This window comes from Charadrius vociferus, unplaced genomic scaffold, assembly GCF_000708025.1.
Source record: "Charadrius vociferus isolate BGI_N301 unplaced genomic scaffold, ASM70802v2 scaffold276, whole genome shotgun sequence".
In the NCBI taxonomy this organism is placed as follows: domain Eukaryota; kingdom Metazoa; phylum Chordata; class Aves; order Charadriiformes; family Charadriidae; genus Charadrius; species Charadrius vociferus.
In genome coordinates this window covers 2,774,556-2,797,182 of record NW_009649075.1, presented here as the reverse complement: position 1 = coordinate 2,797,182, position 22,627 = coordinate 2,774,556, and the positions used below count along the sequence as shown (strand labels likewise).

Sequence of the window (22,627 nt, the reverse complement as noted above, 5' to 3'; positions counted from 1 at the left end):
TGTTGATGCTGTGCTTGGGTATACGCTCTTTTGTATTCAGCTATTATCTCATGCACCCCAGCAGCGTGCTGTGTTACATGGTACAGACATCCTCACCAGCCCATAGACCTTGTCAAAGAGGTGAAAGACAACAGGATATTGCTGCAGGGTGCTTTTATTATTATCATCATCATCCTTCTGCAACCTCCTCACAACAGTCACGGCTCTGCCATTCTTCAAAACAGCCCATCATTATTTAAGCTGTCACAGATTAAAATAGAAAGTTGCTATTTATATACGCGTAGGAGCACAAGAAAATACTTTCTGCAGTTTCATTCAGGCACATCTGAGCATTAATATGCTCATGTTCTTTCATGCCAACAGAAAACATCCTCCAAAACTACATCTCCTCATCATCCAAAACTTCTGCCTGCAGACAGCAGACCAAGCCTTGCCAAACACATTCCTGAGGACGTCTGACCTTCCAGGAACCAGAGATTTCTCCTTTCCTCTCTCACGCCATTTCATAATAACTGAGTAACTTTTGGTGGGGTGCAATTCATTTATTCATCGAACAGGTATATATTCAGTGACTGAATTTGTGGAAGTGATTCAGATGGATATAGTTTTGAATACAAATTGTTCAAATTTGAATACAAATTGAGTGTGACTGGGAGGCTGCTACCTATGGATATGTAGTACTGCTGAGCAAGGCACAGCACAGAAGCAGCACATGGTTTTCCAGGTGACTTATCATGAAAGCTGTGCATGACCTACTGAATAACACTAACTTGGGAAAAATGCCAGTTTAGAAGCTACAGGAAAAGGTTTTGAAACACGCTTACAGTAAGAATGGCATGAAGCAGCAACAGAGAAGCTCAAACACAAGCCTAGAGCAAAGATACAAGATAGTCAGTCTCCTCCAGTCTCAGGCTCATCCAAAACTATCTGAACTCAGTCATATGCCAAACTGACCCTTATTTTCCAAAACCTTCAACTCCTCAACTTACTCTGAAAGGGTTTTAGTGTTGGTTTTATTGAAAAATTAACTAGCATATATTGCTGACCTTTTGACCTTTAGGACCTTCAGGGCCAGTTGGACCTCTCTCCCCCTAAGACAGAAAAAACATGATTAGTTAGACTGATCTTATTATATAACAAAGCAAGGGACCCGATCCTACAACAACTGAGGACAACAAAAATGGTTTCAGGTTTTATCGGAGAACACAGTAAAACTGACATGCCCTCAAGAGCAATGACAACAAAGCTGTCTTCTCAGAGGTCTCAGTCATAGCCTATATAAACAAGGACACTGCTTTTAAAAGCTATGAGATTTTTTTCAATGTGGCTATATTTATCTCCAGAATCTTTCTTTTTATTTGAAGAAGGATGTGTATAACTGGGCTGGATAAGAACAATGACTTTGTTTTCAAGGTTATTACCAGGACTACCAGCATGATCAAAATCACTGAATTAGGTAAAGAGAAAACACCTGGGATGACTGCCTTTACCTCTACAGACATCCCACCTGTGAATAACACATGCCTGGCTTTGCTGTGAAGTGCCTAGGTCCTTCCACCTCTAGGTCCTAAAGTGCTTCACAAACCAATACAGCCCTTCTTATAACTCACTTGCACAGTGCCACCCCCCTATTTCCAAACCTATCTAGCACACCTCAAAGGAAACACACTCATGTCAACACTCACCTTTTGTCCAGCAGGACAGGAGCAGTTAACGGTCTTGAGGTGGCCAACTTGCTCGTTGCCAACAGTTGGTCTCACTTCCAGGGGAGGTGCTTCTGTCAGGACCGTGACCTGGCACTACACCCAAACACCCAAAGTCATGACAAAGCCTTCGATGCTAGAAAGCTTCCTCTTCCACCCGCTTTAGAGAAACCACATAGGCATTACTGGATAACACATAGCTAAATGAGTCCTAGGGAGGAATGAAATCCCACAAAAGCCATTCATTCAGTCAATAGGGAAATATGTGGCAAAATGAATAATGAATCTGTAACTGAGATCGAGTGGAGAAGAGTGAAAGGAGGGTGATGGAAGTTTCTAATGAGAGTTGGGCACAGGAAACTAAGCAGCAACTGGCACTGGTTTAGCTCTTCCCAAATAAAACCAGTGGGAAATGTGTTGAATATTTCATGCTGCATTTCTGTTGTTCCATCATCACTTCAGGGTTTTGTTTCCCCTGACAGTTTGACAAGGAAAGAGCAACTTCGAAACTTCAAATCCCTCATACTCATCCCTCTGCAGTAGTCCTCTTCTGGCGCTGCTACATTACCAAATGCATAGCTAGATTTCATTCACCATCATTAAAAAAATGATAATCCCACACTGTCATATATTCCCTGATTTATGTAATAGCTTACAATGAAGAGTGTTCATGTGAAAATGAACAAATGACAAAAAGAAGCTTACTGGTCCAGAGGGAATGTCACAGCAGGTCTCCAGCTCAGCATGCCGAGAATCACAGTAAATAACCATCCGCTGAAGATCAAACTAGAAGACAAAGTGAGGCAATAGTCTCAGAGACAGTGAATTATTAAAGACCACATATCCTTTTGCTTGGATACAAACAGTGCAGATGAATACAAACAAAAACCAGATGGGGCTAACTTCACAGTGATTCTATGGATCCTGTAGTCAATCTCTTTCTCTCTCTAGCAATAATGGAGCAATATCTCAGTGCGCTCCGAGAGTGTTGATCTAATGAGACCCCAAATATGCTTATTAAAATTCTGGTGCAGGTGGTCATGCAAATAAGGAGGCATGTTAATCCCCATGTCCTGGCCAAATTTCTGTCTGAGAAGACATATTCTGACTACCTCTACCCTTCCTAGAATTTCAGCTAGACATAAAGTTTGGTTTTCTCCCGTTGTGCCTTGCATCTTCCAACCATTTACCCCTGCATGAGAAATGCTAATAGCACATTTAATACTCACATTTCATCCATTTTGCACAGCTAAGAAAGATTACACAAGTCTCAAAACACCAGTCAATCATGCATAAATTATACAAGGTTAACACTGTTACTGGACAATCTGCTCCAACCTGCAGGTCTCAATTTCGGTTCAATTGGAGCAAGTCTCATTTTAATATCAGGTATCTTTTCTGAGGAACTGAGAATATATCATGACTCTACTGACTAAACAAGCTTTCTTTTTTTTGGTCATCTCTTCCCATCACAGGTGGAAACATGCCTAATGCCAAGATCAGACCGCAAAAGACCTTTATGTGTACAGTTCAGTACACAGTTTGACAGTATTTGTGGATGATTTTGTCTCTGATTTTAACTATAGCATATTCTGGGACTAGACAGAAAGATGAAATGGATTTCTCATTTTTAATCTCTATTACGGAGATACTGACAGTCTCACATAAAAAGATGTTGTCTTGTACATGATGAGATGCCAATCTGTCTTAGCGATGTAAAACGGGTAATGTTTCAGTGATTCTGCTTCAGGAAAAGGGCCAATTACAACATAACCCCCCAAACCCCATTCACATGCTGCAAACGCAATGCTGAACGTTACCCCAGCTCTGATCAGCACACGTGGTACTTACGTCAATGGGGACACTGTCATACAAGCGTTTGCCAATCACAGTCTTTCCTTGAATGTCAATATTTTCCCTGTCTTCAATAGGCAGCATCTGCACCAGTCTGCAGTCTATATAAAGCGAGACAGCCTTTGACTGAATGCTGAGGGCAATTTTGTGCCAGCTGCGGTCGAAAAGATCACTGACTCGAGCATTTCGGAAGACCACTCTCACAGCGTCTTTGGTGAGCCCAACGGCATTGTACTCCACAGCTTTGTTCTCTCCGTCCAGTCGTATCGAGACCTAAAGGCAGACAGAAATGATTTTGCTAGTAAAGTGCAAAGCCTCCTCCTTCCTCCTGCCTGCCCTCCATTGCGACTGATATCCCAAAGTTGGGGATAGTACCGCATGCGATGAGAAGCCCAAGTAAAGAGCAGAGGACAGAGTTTTGTGTGAGATATGAAGTTGAACAGGGAGCCTACATGTTTTCTAGTAAATAAGATGGGGCAGGGTACAGGCTTGGGTGCAGCCCCATGACCATGAAAGCCCATGAAAGGCTTCTCTTGTGAGTACAGTCCTTAGCATGGTTTCAGCACATGCCACCTTGATGTCTCCCAGGAAATGCTTGGGCATGGTTGGGTGGTAACTAGTCACAGGCATCTACCCACAGACAGACAGACAAAGCTGAGACTGTTTTGGATCCCTTTATCCTGTGCACTCCTCCACTCCTTCCCAGCAAGCTCCGTGCTCTTTAGTACCCATCACGTGTCCTCAATCATCCCAAGGGGGATGGAGAAATCCCTCATTGCCTGGTATGAAAACAGTCTGCTGAGCTGTAGCGCCGCCTACACTTTATTTCAGACACTTTGAACAGAAAACTGGAACACAGAATAATGATTATGCCTTAGGCTCAGAGGAGACCTAGGAGCATGTACTGCACAGCGTAGACACAGCCAGGGCATGACACATAATGCCAGTGCCAAACACTAGTTCCTGGCCCAATCCGTTTAATTAGAAATAGAAAAGACAATGTGGAATATGGGAAAGTTAGAAGTGTTAAGGACAAATGGCCTCAAATGTCTTCCCTTCTGACTAAAATAAACAAGTGTAACACACAAGAAAAGAGGTCCTAAGTGACAGTTCTTAAGCAAAGCATTTGCAAGTGAGAGTGGAAAAAAGTCCATTTTAATTCTGTATTAAATCATGCCACTCCACTTGATCACTGCAGAATCAAAATCCCACCGCCGCCTCTCTCCATCTTCTCCCCCTACCTGTCTCTGCCTTTCTCCCCCCTCACCTAACAGCATCTTGCTACACCCAAACACCGCGTTGCAAACTATAGAGCAGGCAACAGTAGGTTTTTGGAGACATTATACTTATAGTTCATTTACAAATTGATTTATTCTTTTACCAAAGTCAGGCAGTTACCATCAGGGAGCAGGGAATGGAGCAAAGCACAGAGGCAGGGGAACAAACAACGCATCTGCAAGCTGCAGAACTGGAAGGAGTTTGGCCACATCGGCACAGAGCCATGTCTGATGTGAGCAGCCCAGGGTAGGCTGACTCCAGATCTGACCTGACATCTCCATGCAGCTGAGCACCACGTTGGCTGGAAATGCCAGCTCGGATCAGCGCTAGCTCAGGAGTGCCTGCAGTCTGTAAGCTATGCAGGTCTGCAATGTAGTGGCCAAACCACTACCGACTTTACATGAAAAAAGGTTCATGAGGCTCTAAGGCACATCGGGCACCACAATTTAAGGCACTTTTGAAAATATTACTGAGAATCTTGAGTGCTTTTTTCTCCCACACCTAAGCAGTTCAAGTTTTCCACTGTCTCCAAGAAATATTGAGTGATATACACATTCTCACTGTTCAGGAAATCTGAATCCACGTAGGACAGTAAATCGTGTTTCATTTAACAAAGTGCAGCTGATAATAATTTTCATATACACCTTTTACCATTGTCTGAAACTCAGTTAGCTAAGTCATCAAACTGCACCTATCCTTCGCTGTGAGTTCCCCAAAGCCTTTTGAATACAGGTCCCAAAGCAGCAACACTGCATTACATGGCTACGTGAGCCCATGCCCACAGCCCAGGTTAGAGTCATGGGTAATGCTGTCAGCAGCATGTTTGTACTGAGCAGAAAAACATACAGCCCATCCAAACCATTCCCTCCTCCAGCACCCTCCAACACCTAAACTATAACAGGCTGCTAAGAACATGCTCTATAGGGACACTATTTATATTATTTCTTACACTATTATGGTATTTTTCTTCTAAGAAGCTGAAAGTACTTGGAAAAAAAAAATATTAGATCAAATTCTGCAGCAGCCAAGACTCAGGGTTGTGGAGCAACAAAAGGTGTTACATCCACATCCAAAGTAGGGAACCCATAATGCCTTTGCATGATATCACAGAATGGTCAGGGTTGGAAGGGACCTCTGGAGATCATCTAGTCCAACCCTCCTGCCAGAGCAGGGTCACCTCAGCAGGTTGCACAGGATGGCATCTAGGAGGGTTTGGAATGACTCCAGAGTGGGAGACTCCACCACCTCTCTGGGCAGCCTGTGCCAGTGCTCTGCCACACTCAAAGTAAAGAAGTTCCTCCTCACATTAAGATGGAACTTCCTATGTTCAAGCTTGTGCCTGTTACCTCTTGTCCTATCACTGGGCACCACTGAAAAAAGACTGTTGCCATGCCCCTGGCATCCTCCCTTGAAGTATTTATAAGCATTAATAAGATCCCCCCTCAGTCTTCTTTTCTCTGGACTGAAAAGACCCAAGTCCCTCAGACTTTCCTCATAAGAAAGATGTTCCTATCTCCTAATCATCTTTGTAGCCCTTTGCTGGACACTCTCCAGCAGATCTCTGTCGTTCTTGAACTGGGGAGTCCAGAACTGGACACAGTACTCCAGATGTGGCCTCTCCAGGGCAGAGCAGAGGGGGAGGATGACCTCCCTCGACCTGCTGGCCACACTCTTCTTGATGCACCCCAGGATGCCATTGGCCTTCTTGGCCGCCAGGGCACATTGCTGGCTCATGGTCATCCTGTTGTCCACCAGGACTCCCAGGTCCCTTTCCACAGAGCTGCTCTCCAGGAGGTCAGCCCCCAACCTGTACTGATGCATGGGGATATTCCTCCCCAGATGCAGTACCCTACACTTATTGAATTTCATTAGGTTCCTCTCTGCCCAACTCTCTATCTAGAAGTCTGTGCAAAAACTTGACATAGCTCACTGCCCTGTCGTACCTCTCTCTGGCTATCTTTTTCCAAACAGGCAAAATATATTCCCTAATCAGAACTACCTGAATAAAAGAACCAAACACCCAAAAATGGTTTCAAGAGCAAGAATATATTTTTCTTCCCCTTTCCAACTAATACATCTATCTGCATGCTAAAAACAATCAACGTCTATGCAAACCTTCCTCCAGGGTTTGAATTAAAGGTAAAGGATTTTTGGCAAAATGACCTGAAAGACAGGCAAAGGGATTTTTACTAGTCCACAAGGAAAATGGAGTGGGAGGTTAAGGCAATGAAGTTAGTCCATGCAACAAAAGAGAAACAAGGCTGCTCTTGCTGGCTGCGAAAGGCCTCGTACCTGTGGTATGCCATACTTGTCAATAATCTGCCAAATATACCAGTCTTCTTTCCTGGAAGCCTTCCGGAATTTGAAGGTAGTTACAAAGGCATACTCATCAGGCAGACCTTGTGGAAATACATCCCTGGCATGGGGAGGGAAAAAGAGAGCAATGTATCAGGCTCAGCAGTGAAGAACAGAACTTCTAAAACTCTCTGCATATCCCAGCAACACTTCACAAAAGTATCACATAGTTCCTACAAAATGTGCTGTATTTGGCAGCCTGCAGAAAGATGAACATGAGCTTATGCCCTCCAGGTGGTTCTGTCCTTGAGGAGTCCTTTTTTGGAACAACCATGAAGCTCTCAAATTAAATAAGAAACAGTGAAAATCTGCAGTCTAGAATCCATCATGTCAATCCAGTTGTTTTTCACCTGATGCTTCAGCTCATGCAATCTGTAAACCATTCTGTTGTTCTCTAGATGCAGGGAAGACTTGTGAAATCTGATGATGGGCAGGCACACCTGAAACTCTCTATAGTTGTACAGTTATATCAACAAATATTGTAAAATTTACCTCAAAACAGGCACTACACCCCATGCCTGACCAAGAAGATGTTCCTTGTCTGATGGCCTGGGAGTATTGAAGAACCTTCTCAAACCAAACATTACAAACACATTAGGCAGAAATTTACTCTGTGTGATACCATGATCCATGCATAATTCTGAGGTAATCAAACCCAGCACTGTTTGACTCAGCCCCAACATAAGAACATAGCATAATGTGAGCACGCAGGGCTGGACAGAAGGGATAACTAACCCAGTATCATTTTTTTTTTTTCACTAGCCATTACCGGATGCCTAGAGAATGAGAATGAACAGAACAAACATATTCCCCCTACCTCCAACTCTTCGGGATCCAGGGATCAAATTCAGAGACAACTACAATGTCTATATTAATAATTTTTTAGGGTTTTATCTTGTATGGACTTCTCCAGTCTCCCCTTGAACTCAGGTAAACTTATTATATCCGCAACATCCTTTGGCGAGGAATCACATAGCTCTGGTACCCACTGCATAATGAGCCTCCTCTTCTTTGTTTAGGGCTTAGCTCAGTTCTTATAAGGGACAACACAATGAACCTATTCTTTTTCTATTTTTTATGTCATTCATGATTTTGCAAACTTTGTTTATAATGCCTCTACGCCATCTCTTTTTCCAGCTGAAGAGTCCCAGTTAACTTCATTGTTCCTCATGCCCAAGCCAGACTGCTCCTCTGATCATTCCTAAATAGGGCCTTCCTAAATATCATGTCTTTGCTTCCGGACATCTGAGCAGTCAGGCATAAGCACCCATTAGAAAACAAAACACAACGACAGCAATTATTAAAGAGCAAAGCAATGAAGACAGATTCTCTTAAGGAATATTTGTAGTCCATCACTATGCAGAAACTGGGACAGTCAAAGGCATATGAAACTAGAGGCTCTTAACAGTGTTTCAGTCAAAAATCCTCAAAAATTCCAAAACACTTAGTTTTGCAATTACAGCAAAAATTGAAAGCCAGTCTTTACTAATGCCAAAATACTCAGTCATCTTTTAATCTGTGCTTTGAATTTCCCACTGGGGACACAGGCACTCTCTGAAGTCTTCCAGCACAGGAGAAAACTGAACCAGGTTCCCAGTAGGTCCTTTACAAAATCATTCCTTTAGGAGAGCAGACAAGGCTGTCTCACTTCTTGGTACTACCTATTCACAAACTAGACCTCCCTGGTCACAGATCCACCTCATCCCTGCACCCATCTCTCCCATGGCATACAAAATAGTCAGACCCTCCCTCCCTTCATGACAAAACAAGACGTGTGTTGCTTGTCACTCTTGTGGCAGAGTTGCTATAGAGAATACAACTTTCATGACTGGGGCACTGAAAGCCACTAAAAGAGTCTGCCGGATGTTTGGCAAGAGAGAGTCGTGTCAGTCACATCAGCCCTCCCAACAGGGCACCCCACCAGGTCTCCTTCACCATTGACATGTCTTAGTGAAAATTTCCTGTCAAATGTCTTTGTACACTCATTGTGTTCAAGTTTGTCAGAGAAGATGACACATGTTTCAACTTTTAACATCGACCCCTTCAGGAAACTTCAGCAAGGTGGCAATGTTGATAGCTGAAAAGGTGTTGCTTATTGCTCCATCCTCTTGAACAAAAACCATGGATGTTTCTACATGCGAGTGCTGCCCAGGGCAGCATTTTCTTGTGGCTCAGCTCCTCAAACTCTGTAATTTCAACATACATGCTTAGTGCATTTACCTTCACTCACTAACTTCACAATCACACCTATTGTCACAACTGAGTTTAAGGAGTTCCCTCTGTGTCCCACCCTTTAGGATTCTGACTCACATTTTGGGCACACACAGTGCCCAACACAGAGTATTGAATGACTCTCTTAGCTACAGCCCACCACCAACTCCAGCCTCCTACTGAATGAAAAGCAAGCAGAGAAAACAGTTAATCCAGCAGTGGCATAAGGTAGCGGAGTTACAGCTCTGGGAGGGATTTGCTCTCTTGCTGATCCATGGCACATTTGATATCATGACATGAACAGCAGCAGAACACATGCTTTCAATGCTGCCTTTCCCTAATGGCTTTTCCACTCTGCATATGGAGGTGTGCAACGTTCCAAGTACAAATGAAAGACTGACTGGGGCATCACTGCTTTGATGAGCAGGGAGGTATAGGAGCATGTGGTGGAAATTAATCCCCCAAGATATCACAATGAGCCTTGGCCTGACAGCCTGCAACCAAATCTGGAAGAGCCTGGCCTCTGTGCTAAGATACCTCTCAGCTGGGAACAGGAATATCACCATGCGAGGTTCCTCCAGTGCATTGATGACAACTTTTTGACTCAGGTGGTGGAGGAGCCTACAAGGAGAGGTGCTTTACTGGACCTGATACTCACAAACAAAGAGGGACTGGTGGAGGATGTAAAGGTTGGGGGTAGACTGGGCTGCAGCGATCATGAGAAGATAGAGTTCAGGATTAAGTGTAGAATAGACAAAATGACAAGTAGAGTTGAAACTCTAAACTTCAGGAGGGCTAAATTTGATTGTTTCAAAGAATTGCTTGGGCAAATCCCATGGGAAAGGGCTCTAGAGGGTAAGGGGGCTCTAGAGAGCTGGCTGCTATTTAAGCGTCACCTCCTCCAAGCTCAGGATCAGTGCATCCTAAAGAGAAAGAAATCAGGCAAGGGGAGAAGGAGACCTGCATGGCTGAGCAGGGACCTTCTGAAAAAGCTCAGGTGGAAGAAGGGAGTTTACAATAGGTGGAAGAAGGGGCTGACTGCTTGGGAGGAATACAAGAATGCTGTCAGGGTATGCAGGGAGGAAACAAGGAAAGCCAAGGCAGCCTTGGAATTGAACCTGGCGAGGGATGTCAAGGCCAACAGGAAGGGTTTCTTTAAGTATATAGGAGACAAAAGGAAAACTAGGGAAAATGTGGGCCCGTTGTTGAATGAGACAGGTGCTGTGGTGACGGATGATGCAGAGAAGGCGGAGTTGCTAAATGCCTTCTTTGCTTCTGTCTTCACTGTTCGGGCCAGTCCTTGTGAGACCCCGACTTTGCAGGTAACAGAGAAAGTCTGGGGGAAACAAGACTATCCCTTGGTTGACAAGGAGCACGTTAAAGATCAGTTAGATAAATTGGATATACATAAATCCATGGGGCCTGATGGGATGCACCCTCGGGTGCTGAGGGAGCTGGGGGAAGTCATTGCTGGGCCTCTCTCCATTATCTTTGAAAGGTCCTGGAGGACAGGTGAGGTGCCTGAGGACTGGAGGATAGCCAATGTCACTCCAGTCTTCAAAAAGGGCAGGAAGGATGACCCGGGAAACTACAGGCCGGTCAGCCTCACCTCCATCCCTGGGAAGATGATGGAGCAGCTTGTTCTGGGAGTCATCTCAAAGCACCTGGATGAAAAGAAGATTATCAGAAGTAGTCAACATGGATTCACCAAGGGGAAGTCATGTCTGACTAATCTGATAGCCTTCTATGACAAAGTAACTAGATGGGTGGATGAGGGGAGGGCAGTGGATGTTGTCTACCTTGACTTTGGCAAGGCTTTCGACACTGTCTCCCACATCATCCTCACAGGAAAGCTTAGGAAGTGTGGCTTAGATGAATGGACGGTGAGGTGGATTGAGAACTGGCTCACAGATAGAGCTCAGAGGGTTGTGGTTAGTGGCGCAGAGTCTAGTTGGAGGTTAGTAACAAGTGGTGTCCCTCAGGGGTCAGTACTGGGCCCAGTTTTGTTCAACATATTCATCAATGATCTGGATGAAGGGATAGAGTGTACCATCAGCAAGTTTGCTGATGACACAAAACTGGGAGGAGTGGCTGACACGCCAGAAGGCTGTGCTGCCTTACAGCGTGACCTCGCCAGGCTGGAGAGTTGGGCAGAAAGAAACCTTATGAAGTTCAACAAGGGTAAGTGTAGGGTACTGCACCTGGGGAGGAATAACCCCATGCACCAGTACAGGTTGGGGGCTGACCTCCTGGAGAGCAGCTCTGTGGAGAGGGACCTGGGAGTCCTGGTGGACAACAGGATGACCATGAGCCAGCAATGTGCCCTGGCGGCCAAGAAGGCGAATGGCATCCTGGGGTGCATCAAGAAGAGTGTGGCCAGCAGGTCGAGGGAGGTCATCCTCCCCCTCTACTCTGCAGTTCTGGGGTCCCCAGTTCAAGAAAGACAGGGAACTGCTGGAGAGGGTCCAGCAAAGGGCAACGAAGATGATTAGGGGATTGGAACATCTTTCTTATGAGGAAAGGCTGAGGGACTTGGGTCTCTTTAGTCTAGAGAAAAGAAGATTGAGGGGGGATCTTATTAATACTTACAAATACTTAATGGGAGGATGCCAGGGGGATGGGAGCAGTCTTTTTTCAGTGGCGCCCAGTGATAGGACAAGGGGTAATGGGCATAAACTTGAACATAGGAAGTTCCATCTTAACATGAGAAGGAACTTCTTTACTTTGAGGGTAGTGGAGCACTGGAACAGGCTGCCCAGAGAGGTTGTGGAGTCTCCCACTCTGGAGACATTCAAAACCCGCCTGGACACTGTCCTATGCAACATGCTGTAGGTGACCCTGCTCTGGCAGGGGGGTTGGACTAGATGATCTCCAGAGGTCCCTTCCAACCCTAACGATTCTGTGATTCTGTGATTCTGTGAGCTTGAATTCAAAAAGGGTTTTCAGATGCTTAATGCCACAGAAATAACTAGGAGTTAGGTACCTAAATATCCTTGTGAGTCTGGCCACACCTCATCACACAGAGGCTGACAAATGGCCCATCAGGTAGATTTAAACTGATAGAAAGCTATAATGACCCATTACCTGTCACTCTCAGCTGATTTTTAAGGGTGCCAAAGAAATGGCTGCAAGTTCCCAGCAGAAAAAGGCTTCGTGCCAAAAGGAAATCTAAAGAAACTCTTATTTCTCTGAAGATATGATAAAAGCTCTTTCTGAAGTCCTTGGCCCCTGCATCTTTAAAGAGATGCATTACTGCAATAACAAAAACTCTGTTTATGAGTTTTCATTTATTTCCTCGATAAAAAGTGATCTCCATCTAGAAGCTCAGCTTTACTTAGGAATCCAAGGGCAGGAATTGCTGTCCTTAGAAATGTTTTATTTTTTTCTTTCACCCAAGGCTGAATTGAACTGATGATCCATATTACGGAGCTTTGCTGGATGCCTGGTACCTACAGGGAGCACTCTGCCAGCTCCTTGGTCTATAATTCTGACAACAGGATGGATTGCAGAAGAGGCCATTATAAAACTCCAAGACAAGAGAATCCCCTGGTGCTGCAGGTTAGTCTAAGAGTTAATTAGCCCAACTTCAAGGTCAGGTGAATCACAACTTCTACAAAGAAAAAATTATAAAGACTGGGCAGGAGATTCTCTTAGCTGTTGCCCATTTTCATGACATAGCCTCCTTCTTACACGCTTTTGTTTAGCATAAGAGCCTACATCTGTGACAATCAGCACAAGACCCTACATCTGTGATAATAACAATGAAGAAAAATAAGAGTATCAATTCTCATTTTAGACACTGAATGTGACAACAATTAACAGGGTGTCCACATTTGGTGAGGAAGGACATAATTAATGTATTTGGGAAATTTGACCACTTCTAAAAGAGCTAAAACACACTAATACTCAATGTAACTCATTGACTATTAGTGGTTTTCATGTCTGAACCAAGGCTGGAGAAAACTGGTTCATGTCCATATGCATCACATCACCAGCAGCTCTTAGAAAGACAGGAAAAGCAAAGAGAAGGAAGAAAAAAAAAGGAAAAATTGAAAGAAAGTGCTGTAGAAGCATTTTCACAACACAGAATCAACCCCACTCATACACCCTTAGCAGACATTTCTTTGGCCTTTACTTCAGAAACCTCAGTGATAGAATAGATACCACCTCCCTAGGTTCTTCCTGTGTTTCATCATTAAGGGTGGAAGGGACCTCTTGAGATCATCTAGTCTCAAGAAGCGATTTTTTTGTGTTCAGATTGAATTCCGTGTTTTTAATTTGTTCTTATTCCTTCTTGTCCTGTCACTGGATACCACCAAGAAGAGTCTGGCTCCATCTTCTTTGTTTCCTCCCAGTCAGGTATTTACATACATGGATAAGATCTCCCCTGAACCTTTTCTTCTCCAAGCTGAAGAATCTTATTTGTCTCAGCCTTTCTTCACATGAAATGTATGTTTGAGAAGAAGTGAGGAACGAGGAAGCATTGAACAGGTTTCATGTTTAGCGTAGGAGGTCTTGGTATCTTTGGGTAGAATTTTATTCTCTGTGGAGCAGAACAAATGATGAGACCAGGGCAAAAGCTCATGGAGAAACCCAAGCCAGGTAACTGAAGTCAAAGTTGATGTCAGTAGCCAAAGTCTCTAGAAAAATATATGCCCCCAGAAACCCAAGACTCAGAACCTGGGGGAGACAACACTGTTCCAATATGAAGAACAAACAGATCATGACTAGAAGCTAATCCAAGCATCAGGAAGGTCTGTGGGGTGGCAGCTGGGATGAAGACCAAGCCAGGCTGGAACCAGATCAGGCAAGAGGAAATTGAGGGATGGACATGGCAGGAACAAGGCTCTGGAGTAAGAACTAGGAGAAATAAATGGAGAACGGAACAGGATAGTAAGCCAGAAGCTTGGCATTAGGCAAGAGAACAGTAATGAGAAAGAAGCCTGAGTTCCCAAAACCAGAAAACTGGGGCACAGCTTTGGCCAGAAGACCAATTGAGGAGCCATAAGCAAACAGTAGGACAGCTCCAGTTACCTGAGGGAGAAGCACCAGCCAGATTTAGGGACTAACCCTCAGCCAGCTAGAGAGACATGTAAGTCCCTCAGCGACCAGTACATTGATTGTGGCCACTTTCCTGGCTGTTGTGCTTGCTTGTTCACAGAACCATCACAGGATGCCTCATCATCACAAATGGGAAGAAAGTTCAGTTGTAGGCTCCAGATCAGAAGATGAATGTGTGCACTTCCCAGGCAGCTAAGCCGGCACTTTGTAGAAGTACTAGTGCTTATATAAAAGGATACAAATCCTTTAAGCAGATAATAAAGTGAATTACGTATATTACTCAGTTAATGATTTTGTATCTAATTATGAGATGTTGCTATCAGTTGTTAAACATTGCTTGAGGTTATCTGCAAGACAGGACAGATGTTTTTGTTTTGTTTATTATTCCAGTTATCATTTCTGTGCAGGTTTACAAGATTGCATTTTCTGTGAGCAATGACCCTATATGCACCATCTCACAATCCTGACATCCGAAGGCTAAAATGAACCAAACATGCAGACACCTTCTATGGTGATATATCCATTTGGGTTCATTCCCAAATCACATTAGTATGGAGGTTAAAATACAAAAAGGCTGAAAATGCAAAAGTTCTTTAATTCCATGTTTCAGTTAATCATTCAAAAGGAAGCTTAGTGATTTCCATCTGCTAATTAGAATGTTTTACTTCTAATTGTCCTGGGCTATAAAATACTCTACTTAGTTTAAAAACAACAACAACAAAAAAAAATGGGTCCAATCTGAGCAGAAGGAAAGTCATCATTGCTGGTTGGTCTGGCTTCACTCCATCAGCCTTTCTTGGAAAACAACTGAAACAACAACGAAGTACTGCAACCCTTAATTTAGAATCATCAAATGGTTTAGGTTCGAAGGGACCTTAAAGATCACCCAGTTCCAACCTCCCTGCCATGGGCAGGGACACGTCCCAGTAGACCAGGTTGCTCAATTCCCCACCCAGCCTGGCCTTGAACACCTCCAGGCATGGGGCAGCCACAACTTCCCTGGGCAACTTTCTCCAGTGCCTCACCACCTTCATAGTGATTTTTTTTTTTCTAATATCTATTCTAAATCTCCCCTCTTCCAGTTTGAAGCCATTACCCCTTGTCCTATCACTACATGCCCTTGTAAAAAGTCCCTCTCTAGCCTTCTTGTTGGCACCCTTCAGACACTGGAAGGCTGCAATAAGGTCTCCCCAGAGTATTCTCTTCTCCAGGCTGAACAACCCCAACTCTCTCAGCCTCTCCTCATAGGAGAGGTGTTCCAGCCCTCTGATCATCTCCGTGGCTCTCCTCTGGACACGGTCCCACAGGTCCATGTCTTTCCTGTGCTGAGGGCTCCAGACCTGGACGCAGTACTCCAAGTGGGGCCTCACCAGAGCTGAGTAGAGGGGCAGAATCACCTTCCTTGACCTGATGGCCACAGTTCTTTTGATGCAGCCCAGGATACAGTTGGCCTTCTGGGCTGCGAGTGCACAATGACGGCTCATGTTGAGTTTCTCATCAACCTGCGCTCCCAAGTCCTTCTCCTCAGGGCTGCTCTCAATCCACTCTCCACCCAGCCTGTATTTGTGCATGGGATTGCCCTGGCCCATGTGCAGGACATTGCATTTGGCCTTGTTAAAGTTCATGAGGTTCACACAGGCTCACCTCTCAAGCCTGTCCAAGTCCCCCTAGATGGCATCCCTTCCCTACAGTGTATAGACCTCTCCACACAGCTTGGTGTCATCGGCAAACTTGCTGAGTGTGCACTCCATCCCAACATCCATGTCACCAACAAAGATGTTAAATAGTACAGGTCCCAGTACCAACCCATGAGGAACACTACTTGTCACTACTAGCCACTTGGACAAGGAGCCATTGACCACCACTCTTTGAGTGCAACCATCCAGCCACTTCCTTATCCACCCAGTGGTCCACTGGTCAAATCCATGTCTCCAATTTAGATACCAGGATGTCATGTGGAATGGTGTCAAATGCTTCACACGAGTCCAGGTAGATGACATCTGCTGATCTCCACTCATCCACCAACACCATAACTCAGTCGTAGAAGGCTACCAAATTTGTCTGGCACAATTTGCCCTTAGTGAAGCCGTGTTGGCTGTCAGCAATCACCTCCTTATTTTCCATGTGCCTCAGCAGAGTTTCCAGGAGGATCTGCTCCATAATCTTGCTGGGTACAGAGGTGAGACTGACCAGACTGTAGTTCCCCAGGTCTTCTTTTTTACCCTTTTTAAATAGGGGTCATGTTTTCACTTTTCCAGTCAGTGGAAACTTCACCAGACTGCCATGACTTCTCAAATATGATGGATAGTGGCTCGACAACTTCATCTGCCAGTTCCTACAGGACCCATGGATGTATCTCATCAGGTCCTGTGGACTTGTGCACCTTCAGGTTTCTCATATGGTCTTGAACCTGGTCTTCTCCTACAGTGGGCGGTTCTTCATTCTCCCAGTCCCTGCCTTTCCTTTCTGCAACTTGGGCAGTGTGGTTAGAGGTCTTTCCAGTGAAGACCGAGGCGACGAAGTCATTGAGTATCTCAGCCTTCTCCATGTCCTGGGTGACCAGATCTCCCATTTCCTTCCTACGTCGGTCCACATTTTCCTTAGTCTTCCTTTGAAGAATGAAATTCCTTCCTCTGAATTTGAAAAAGGAATGAAAATGGACAAATCTCTGTAAACTCTGCTAACTTGTTCCAGTGGAGCTGGGACTCTACTCAGTTCAGTGGAGCTCCCACTCTACTCAGCGCTGGTCAGGACACATCTGGAATATTGTGTTCAATTTTGGTCCCCCCTATACAAAAAAGATCTGGACAGGCTGTAGAGGACCCAGAGAAAGGCCATCAGGATGATCAAAGGGCTGGGAAGCCTGTCATATGAGGAAAGGCTGAGAGAACTGGGTTTGTTCAGCCTTGAGAAAGGAAGGCTTAGGGAAGACCCTGTCACCATGTTCCAGTATTTAAAGGTGGCTACAGAGAAGATGGAGACTCCCTTTTTATAAGGAGTCACATGGAAAAGAGGAGGGGTAACAGGTACAAGTTACTCCTGGGGACATTCCGATTGGACACAAGAGGAAAATTTTTCACAATGAGAGGAATCAGCCGTTGGAATAATCTCCCCAGGGAAGTGGTGGATTCCCCATCATTGGACACTTTTAAGATTCAGCTGGACAGGGTACTGGGCCATATTGTCTAGACCATGCTTTTGCCAAGAAAGGTTGGACCAGATGATCCTTGATGTTCCTTCCAACCTGGTATTTTATGATTCTATGATTAATTATGTTCATTGTTAAAAGCGTGCTTTTCTTCAACGCTGTTTTTTGATGTTGTTAACAGGTATCCACTGACTTGCAGTCTACCACTATCCTTAGCACCAGAGACCCTTTACTAAACTTTGCTTCCCCAGAGGTTCTTACAGAGAGCGATAACCTCAGTTTTTAACCACTGTCTGAATTTTACCTGATTACACTGCACTTGAATTTCTCACTATTAGTTTCCCAGTTATTTAAACTTTCATTCACTCCATTCCTGTCTACTGAATTATGGAGACGAAAACTGGACATAGCATCCCAGCAGCGGTGATTGAGTTGTCTGATATGAAGATAGTCAGATGATACTTGACAGTTCCTGCTTAGACACTCCAGGACTGCATTAGTGCTGTTTGTCATTGTATCACCCAAAGCTCAGATTCAGTAGATCATCATTCCCAGAATTTCTTAAGTACAAACTGGACTTCGTCACTTCAAAGGCTTCTTACAACGTAGTCTTGGTGGTAATGCTTTACAGCGTTAAAGCATACTACCACTAGCTGTTACAAGCCGCAGCACATAGAGATTCCACCCAGAGACTGCTGTGAGCCAAACAAAATAGGTTTATTCCCCTCCCCACACCCACCAGTAATGTATATACTACTTATCAAGACCAGGAGGCATTAGCTGTCTGGCCTTGTCCAAGATCATGAATTTACTTACCCTGAGACTTGGTAGTGTGTTTGCACTTTAGAGCAAACAGTTTTCCTTTCAGTGTAGCATATTTGTACTTTTATTTTTTTATTATTTTTTTTTTTAAGACTGTGTTTTTATATGGAGAAAAAGGGGCAGGGAAGAAGGGCAAATCAATCCAGGTTGGCTCCAGGATGAAAAAAACATTGAGAAATCAAGCAAATCTAAGTCACAGGACAATCTCAAAGATGCAGTGAGCTGAGTAAAAGAGCTAAACCAGAATAAAAAATAACAGCCCTTATCCATAAGAAGGAAAAGAATTACTATCGATTTTTTAAGCTGAAGTTCAAACCAGCACAGAGAAATTTACTGCAAAAATGTTAATGATGACAATTCAGTCTACGGCTCATGGTTACTCAGCGGAATTATGCACTCACTCTTTTCAAGGCTAATGCTCGCAGGACTCAAATGACAACCTGAAGAGAAACCATTCTGATAGACTCCGACACAACTGGCAGCCTCAGGTCATAAAAGGCTCCAAGGACCGAATCCATGTTGACACAGGATTAAAAATTACTCATTCTTTTAGGAGGCCGAAATTCACATTAGCTAACTGATAACAACATCTACTAGGGACTGGTCTCTTGTGATTAGCAAATATATACCTCAATGGGAGTGCTACAAAATATTCCTTTCAGAAGCTATTTACTAAGTCTTAAGTTTTTCTGTGAATTTCTTGGTACTGTTTCTCACAATCATTGAGATACACCAAAACTAGCTCATGCTCTATGAGGATGGAGGCTGTAGGTGGTGCAGAGGATCCTAACCACATTATATAAATTCTGTGCCAGCAGAAGTGAAAGAGCTGATCAAAGCCGTAATATCTGTGCAGCTACTAGATAACTACTACAAGGTTAACCTAGAGGAACCAAATAATGTAAAGCAGAGGCTCAGATGAAAATAAAGTGAAAAACAGGGTACTCACTCAGTTTTCTGAACAACAGGGAAGCTTCCGAGTCGTACATAAGCACTCTGAATTACATTTTCTTTCATTCCAAAAATCTGTTTCACACTGAATGAATCCATCAGATCAAATCCTGTCCATAACAGAAGTGTAAATACGAGACATTGATTAGACAATGGAACATGCCTCTAACTGCACTTAGGTAGTTCTCATAGCCCACAAACACAGCACTTCAGAGATTAATCTTGTTCTTGTCAGGAAGAGCCAGAACAAAATTCTGACATGGTGTAATCTGCTTAGTCCAAAAACTCAAAAACAAGCATAAATTCAAACTGTAAAAAGTTATGGAGAGTTTAGAACTGAGTTCTCCAGAACTCAATAGTTACTGCTTGCATTATCACAACACCCTGAAAATGCTGTATAATTCATTAATCCCTAAGTAGAAAAATGCACAGCTGCACTGAAATACTTATTTATAGAATCATAGAACCATAGAATCATAGAATGGTTTGGGTTGGAAGGGACTTTAAAGATCATTGATTCCACCCCCCCTGCCGTGGGCAGGGACACCTCCAGCTAGACCAGGCTGCTCAAAGCCCTGTCCAACCTGGCCTTGAACACATCCCGGGATGGGGTAGCCACAACTTCTCTGGGAAACCTGGGCGAGTGTCTTACAACCCTCATTGTAAAAAAACTTTTCCTTATCTCCAATCTAAATCTACTCTCTTTTGGATGAAAACTGTTGCCCCTTGTCCTGTCACTACAGGCCTTGGTAAAAAGTCTTCCTCTGTCTTTCTTGTAAGCCCCTTTTATATATTGAAAGGCCACTATAAGGTCTCCCCGGAGCCTTCTCTTCTCCAGGCTGAAAAACACCAACTCTCTCAGCCTGTCTTCACAGAAGAGGCGCTCCAGCCCTCTGATCATTTTTCTGGCGCTCCTCTGGACCTGCTCCAACAGGTCCATGTCTTTATTGAAAACCACTAGTCCAAGACACTTGACTACATACACTTTTGATGTCATTTTAATATGACTTAGTCTTAGTCCAATCAACTCATTATTATCATAAGCTATTAATCTTGATTGCAGACATTTGTGTAAAAATTCTGAAATTGTTGTGACAAAGCTTATTAGCTCAAGCATAAACCACACACGTGGGTCTACGCAGCTCCAGCCGCAACAAACCCATGCTTTTGTGATATGAAGTCCCAGCTGCTAAACCCCACAATTGTGCCATGCTCCTGAATGCATTCATTTCCCAGAGGCACAGTACTATGTGGATGCAACCATCACACTTTTTGGTCCAAACTGGCTCCACAGGATGCACATCCAAACTAATAGCTGCTCCCAGAACCAGACAGACTGTGGAGTTAGAGGCAACAACACTGTAAAAGCCAGGTTGAGAGTGGCTGAGCAGAGAACCTGTGTTTTCCTTTTCTTTGGGCTGTTCCCCGCCTCACAAATGCACAATTACACAAATTAACTCCTGTGGCTGTAATTCCAGCACACAAAACTGGTGATATTATAGCAGCTTATTTTGATAAATTGATTTTAACCTATGGCGGTGCTTTCGACTTTGTTCAGTTAGTGAGCTCCTAAAACCTTTATAGGATAGATAAACGTTTTTGTGTAGTGAGTTTAAGCCCAAAGTTTCTTAGGTTTCTTAACTGCCCTTGCCAACCTTTCACAACCCACAGGCTGAAAGCCACTGCAGGGCTTGAACACAGCTGCAATAGGAAAAGGCACCCACCTAATGATACTACACTTCAAATTTAAAGGAATAAATAGGTGCAAAAAAGTCTGTGTGGGCCAGTCCAAAGGCAAATCAAGATGTGACAGTAGACAGCAAATAAAACATAAAGCTTCTATCATGAAGCTTTTTCAAAAGAAATAGCTTTTTCTGAGGAAATGTAATCTTAATTGTTTGCAACGACAGAACTGGTTGCCTGGTGACAAGTTGAGGCCTTTTCTATTACACTAACTTTCCTGGCTGTCAACAGCATTTCCCTCCTGTCCACTCTATTTTCGCCTATTACTGGACATTCAGGAGGGCAAATATGGCAGTTAAGGTGCTCCAGGGCCTCATGGCTCCACCTCATAATCACCTCTGCAACAAGTCCAGTGATACACTGTTCTGACATACTGTAATCAGCCACGATTGCAGCTATAAATCACAGCAAATAGACCCTACCAGAACATGAGAGCTCCCTTCCAGCTATCACATAAAAACCAGTACGACCTGTCCATATAAACCCTCCCGTAGCTCATTTCACCATGCAGTACATATCCTTCATCTACACCAACCACAGAAATGTGAGGAAGCAAATTTGAGTGTTGCTGTTAAGAAGAGACCACACTGACTGGCAAGGGAAATTGTCAACCCTTCACAGCAGCTGAGCTGTGAATGGTGAAGGCTGAAAGGTTACCCAAGTGAGCTCATAATGTTAAGTCACCGGAATCCTCAAGCTGTGGAGTACTGCTCATCTCATGGAGCTCATAGAGCTCCCGTGCTCAAAATACACAAGTGCAAGATACAGAGACAAGAACTTCTTGATAGGTTTTCCCATTATTAGCTCAGACCCAAACTTGCTTTCATCTTTCCCTGACAACTCAAGCTAGTGTTCACATCATGAGTAACTGTGAGGGTGCGCAAAGCAGTATGCTTTTCCAAGGGAAACAAGTTAAAGAGTCAGATTTAATCAAACTTCTTTTTTTTTCTGAGATTTCCAAACAACATGCAGTTTAGAGAGCCCAAACAACACCATGAAACATACAGAAGGTTATTAAGACTATTTTGCAAGCAGAACTTGCAGTAAGGAAAATAAGTCACGCTCATAACTTAGACTCTCATTTGCGTTCAGGATTGAATAAAGCACACAGGTAAATCATAATAAGATTTTTCTTATTCAGGCTATGGATCAGCAAATCGCAAGTTTCTTGATATATTTTTCATTAAAGAATGAATAAGGGTTATTCTTTGAAAAATGTCATGTAGGTCCACGGGAAAGTTAAGCACTAGATGTGTCAGATTCCACACTCAAAACCAACAAATGGGTTTGTTTTAATCACATTATTAATTTGCTCTGTGTCAAATTGAGATATTGCCTCCACTTTCCTTAGAGGGAGCTATGAAACAAACTAATTCATGTTTACAGAGCACTTCACATGGGGTTCATCTGGCTAAATGTCATCTCTCTATATAGGGTAATAACAGAGACTCTCATTCAGTTAGGCACAGAGAGGGAAAGATTACAGGCACTTCTAGGGAAA

At 43.8% G+C, this 22,627-nt stretch overlaps 1 protein-coding gene across 1 annotated transcript in view; it reads right to left on the bottom strand.

Moving 5' to 3' along the window:
- Nucleotides 1-22,627, bottom strand: part of COL22A1 (collagen, type XXII, alpha 1) — a 219,796-nt gene that overhangs the window by 138,828 nt on the left and 58,341 nt on the right. Inside the window, exons 4-9 of the mRNA XM_009888174.1 lie at nt 19,382-19,493; nt 7,128-7,251; nt 3,555-3,830; nt 2,409-2,489; nt 1,686-1,799; nt 1,047-1,091 (exon numbers count right to left, since the gene is read on the bottom strand). Coding sequence (XP_009886476.1) covers nt 1,047-1,091; nt 1,686-1,799; nt 2,409-2,489; nt 3,555-3,830; nt 7,128-7,251; nt 19,382-19,493 — 752 coding nt within the window. The remainder of the gene's footprint in view (nt 1-1,046; nt 1,092-1,685; nt 1,800-2,408; nt 2,490-3,554; nt 3,831-7,127; nt 7,252-19,381; nt 19,494-22,627) is intronic.